General features: G+C 41.4%; 1 protein-coding gene across 1 annotated transcript in view; it reads right to left on the bottom strand.

Moving 5' to 3' along the window:
- Positions 1–1,544: 1,544 nt before the first annotated feature.
- LOC138860361 (homeobox-like protein HDP1) overlaps positions 1,545–5,000 on the bottom strand; it is an 8,140-nt gene continuing 4,684 nt past the window's right edge. Inside the window, exon 3 of the mRNA XM_070117773.1 lies at positions 1,545–1,715. Within this exon, the coding sequence (XP_069973874.1) occupies positions 1,545–1,715 (171 nt within the window). The remainder of the gene's footprint in view (positions 1,716–5,000) is intronic.

Below are 5,000 nucleotides of genomic sequence, written 5' to 3'. Positions count from 1 at the left end.
ATAGATAGAAAGATAGAGAAACAAACAGACCGACATAGACATACATAAGAAAAACAGATTGCTTTATCCTGTCAAATTCATTATCCCACTGTCTCTGTATATCTGCCTGTTTCTTCTTCTCTCTTTTAATCTATTCGCCAATCCTTCCATCTCTCTCTTCGTCCCTTCCTCCCGCTCTCTCTTCTCTTTCTTCTCCTCTCTACATATCTCCGTCTTTCTATTTCCTTTCTCTTCTCATTCTGAACACCATGCTTTCTCTCGTGTCTCTCTGCCCTTCTCTCTTCCCTTTCTCTTCTCATTCTGAACATCATGCCTTCTCTCGTGTCTCTCCGCTCTTCTCTCTTCTCCCTCTCTTCATTCTGAACATCATGCCTTCTCTCGTGTCTCTTCTTCCTCTTCTCATTCTGAACATCATGCCTTCTCTCGTGTCTCTTCTTCCTCTTCTCTCTGCTTCCTCTTCTCATTCTGAACATCATGCCTTCTCTCGTGTCTCTTCTTCCTCTTCTCATTCTGAACATCATGCCTTCTCTCGTGTCTCTTCTTCCTCTTCTCTCTTCTCCCTCTTCTCATTCTGAACATCATGCCTTCTCTCGTGTCTCTTCTTCCTCTTCTCTCTTCTCCTTCTTCTCATTCTGAACATCATGCCTTCTCTCGTGTCTCTTCTTCCTCTTCTCTCTGCTTCCTCTTCTCATTCTGAACATCATGCCTTCTCTCGTGTCTCTTCTTCCTCTTCTCTCTTCTCCCTCTTCTCATTCTGAACATCAAAGGCAGCTGTCTGCTTTCAGTTCACACTGCATGAGTCTTGCTGAATCCATACATAAAATTGTCAGGGTAAAAAAGATTGCAATTCACCATAACACGATTATCTCTGAATACATCTTGGACGAGAGTCTGTGTGGGATCCATTTGAACGCATATCTTTATCGGCTTGAAGCTTGAATATGTATGCATGTATTAATAAATGAATGACTTCCTTGTCCCAAACAGAGGCGGTAAGAGACGTGGGCACTAAAAGGCGAGAATGCATCGTGGAATCGACATGCAGTTCGATTTATATGCAAATGTAATAATAAAGGTAAGAAATGTTTTTTTTTTACCATCATCGTGTGGATACCTCCTCCTCGTGCCCTTCGAGATTTCGTTGTGAGTCAGATTTTAAACAACTCACTTGTTAGGAGTTCCTGTGTTTGGCAGTTCCTTTCCCGCCGAATACTCTACTATGATTAAAGGACAAGAATAATCAAGGCAATAAAAGGAACCTCATCTTTTAGTCCTGTGCTAGATCTCAATCAACTCACTCGTGGAAATCGCACACTCACTCCCTTGTCTGTGTTTCAGCCGTTCCCTTTTCAGTCGGTAACGTAGGCTTGACAGACGACCGTGATGGAAGAATAAAAACAGGCATAAATAATAACAAGAACATCCTCTGGGTCGTTGTGGGTCAATATTCAATCAACCCAGTCGTGAATACCACAGACGCACTTCCTTGTATATGTTTAAGAATAGAATCAATAATAAATAATAGCAGAACAACCACTTATACTTCATTCCTGGACAAACAAGCCACGGAGTTCCCATACATACTTCTCGCTTGAGATGGTGAGACAGAGAACAAACTTCCAACAATGGATCCCGTTCCTCCTTTCTTTTGTCCGCAAGCAATGCTCCAGAGACTCCCAGTGACTCTGAGAATCAAAGATCATTTCTGAGAACAGCTGTTAGCGATAATTGAACAGTTTGTAGGGTCTTGAGTATCCCTACGCTCGTTGGCAAATTTCTGGTCTTATAACTTTCTTCAATGGTGAGTCTTTTTCTGCTGTTTTCGTTGGATATTGCATTTGCATTTATATATAAGATATACTGCATTTAGAACGAATGATACGAACTGCAACCTCCTTTCAGAAACCTCTTTGAAACTTCTAAAGAGACGAGAGAGAGAGAGAGAGAGAGAGAGAGAGAGAGAGAGAGAGAGAGAGAGAGAGAGAGAGAGAGAGAGAGAGAGAGAGAGAGAGAGAGAGAGAGAGAGAGAGAGAGAGAGGACAGCTCTTGGTCTCGACACCTTGTCTGATCTCATAACAGAGATGGACCAAAGGAGTGGAAACGTGCAAAAGGAACTTGTTTGTAGTCTCTCAAAACACAAGGAGGAAGACGGGACCCTTCACAAGACTATTGTCACGACCCTGATCTAAACAATGTCATGTGAACGTCTAAAAAGAGGCCACGATAATTACAGACGTTTAAAGGGACTAATGAGGTGTCTTTGAAATGATTCATTGCCAGGAAGATTAATCAACGTCTTTGGAATTATTCATTGTCGAGGAAACTGTCTGTAGAGGAATGAGTGTTTTTTTCTTACACTACAAGTCTTCAAGATTCAATAGGATGTTGAAAGGGTTTTGGAGAAGAAAAAAAGATGATGATGACAAAAAGATAATGATGTTGATGAGAATAGTAGGGAGAATGACGGTAATAAAAAGAATAATGATAATGCAAACTTCAAGACTGTTGATGTTAATACTAACAGTAACAGGAATAATAATAATATTCATAATAATAATGATATACGTTTGGCCTCTTACCCAAATTAATCAATAGGGTGGTTAGTTCCTCTTCACCCTCATTTTAACCCCAGAATGTCGATGTTAGTACAGCAGAGTCGCCTGAGATCATGATAATGAAAATAATGATAATAAATAGGTGTAACACTAATAATAATGATAATTATGATGTTAATAATTACAACGATAAGGATTATAATGAAAACCCATAAATATGAAGGTGATGAGTGTTTATTGTATTTATATAAAATGCTGTATAATGATAATGATAAAAAGGGCATCTCAATTATTATCCTCACAGGAGTATGAGTGTCACGAAGCTATTTTCCTGGAAAGTGGGAAACTGCCTAAAGATATTTTCTCTCAGGATTTCTGTGTGTCTCTGTAACAGTCAGGATTATTCCTTTTCTCGTTTATTTATTCCCTCGATTTTTCTCTCTATGTGTCTGGCTGGCTGTACGTCCTTCTCTCTCTCTCTTTTTCTCGCTCTCTCTTTAATTATTTTTCGTTTTCTCTCTCTCTCTTTCTCGTTCTCTCTCTCTCTTTCTCCCTTTCTCGTTCTCTCTCTCTCTCTCTCTCTCTCTCTCTCTCTCTCTCTCTCTCTCTCTCTCTCTCTCTCTCTCTCTCTCTCTCTCTCTCTCTCTCTCTCTTTCTCGTTCTCTCTCTTCTCTCGGTTTCTCTCTATCTCTTTTTTTTCTCTCATCCCTTCTCTCGTGTATTTTTTTCTCGTTTTCTCTCCATGCGTCTGTCTGGTTGCCAGCCTTTCTCCCTTTTTTCTCGTTTTTTTCTCTCTCTATACATACATATATGCACACGCACACACACACACACACACACACACACACACACACACACACACACACACACACACACACACACACACACACACACACACACACACACACACACGTATATACATTCTCTCTCTCTCTCTCTCTCTCTCTCTCTCTCTCTCTCTCTCTCTCTCTCTCTCTCTCTCTCTCTCTCTCTCTCTCTCTCTCTCTCTCTCTCTCTCTCTCTCTCTCTCTCACACACACACACACACATATATATGAATATATATACACCTTTTCATTTTTCATCCATGGAAGGCTGGCAAGTACACGACAATTTTCATTCTAATCAATCGGGGACTAGTTTACGTAATAACATATATATAGAGAGAGATAGAGACAGACAGATATTATGTAACATAACACCGCTTTCATCTGAGAGCAGAAGCCATCACAGCTATTGAGAATTACTTGTCAAACATAGTTGATAAAACGGAGCTATTCCTGACTGGCTTTTGACTCGGAAATCATATATCATAGATGTAAAAAATTGCGGTGCTTTGTGATATCAAGGGCATGGTGGATGTTGTAAGTGTATTAGGAAAGTATCTTTCAAGGTATTATCATCAAAATCTGCATTTGAGTTGCTAGTTGTTCCTAAGAACCTGTTGATGGCTGTTATCGCCTCTTCTCCTTTCTCTCTTTCGTTTTTCTTTCTCCTTTCTCCTTATTGTATGATTCTCTCTTTCCTTTTCTTCCTTTCTGAGTCTCTCTCTTCTTCTTCTTCTTCTTCTTCTTCTTCTTCTTCTTCTTCTTCTTCTCCTTCTTCCTCTCTCTCTCTCTCTCTCTCTCTCTCTCTATCTCTCTCTCTCATCTCTCTCTCTCTCCATCTCTCTCTCTCCCTCTCTCTTTCTTTCTCTCTCTCTTCTCTCTCTCCCTCTCTCTTTCTCTCTCTCTCTCTCTCTCTCTCGCTCTCTCTCTCTCTTCTCTCTCACTCTCTCTCATCTCTCTCTCTCTCTCTCTCTCTCTCTTTCTCTCTCTCTCACTCACTCTCTCTCTCCCTCCTTTCCTCTTTCTCTCTCTCTCTCTCTCTCTCTCTCTCTCTCTCTCTCTCTCTCTCTCCTATAGCCCCTATTCTTTATTTTTATTTTTACTTCCTGGCCTCTTCCTCTCGTTCATTCTATTTCTCCTTCCCTCTTCTATCTATATTTCCTTTCGTTCTGCTGCCTCTTTTCTTCTCGCCCTCTCCCTACTCTCTCTTTCATCCCTTCCTTTTTTCTTTTTCCCTTCCCCTCCCTTTCTCACTCTCCCTCATCCTCCTCGACTCCCCTTCCTTCTTCTTTCTCCTTCCTATTCTCCCCCCTCACCTTCCTTCTTTCTCCCTCCTTCCCTCTCTCATCTCCCTTCCCCTCCTCTCCCCTCCCTTCCCTCTCTCCATTCCCCTCCCCACCCTTCCCTTTTCCCCAGTCCCCCTCCCTCCTCCATGGTCATCACTCTCATTCACACTTTAATAACAAAAATGACAAGAAACGATATACTACGAAGAGAGAGAGAGAGAGAGAGAGAGAGAGAGAGAGAGAGAGAGAGACAGAGAGAGAGAGAGAGAGAGAGAGAGAGAGAGAGAGAGAGAGAGAGAGAGAGAGAGAGAGAGAGAGAGAGAGAGAGAGAG

Source organism: Penaeus vannamei, chromosome 41, assembly GCF_042767895.1.
Source record: "Penaeus vannamei isolate JL-2024 chromosome 41, ASM4276789v1, whole genome shotgun sequence".
In the NCBI taxonomy this organism is placed as follows: Eukaryota; Metazoa; Arthropoda; class Malacostraca; order Decapoda; family Penaeidae; genus Penaeus; species Penaeus vannamei.
This window is presented reverse-complemented; position numbering and strand designations above follow the sequence as displayed.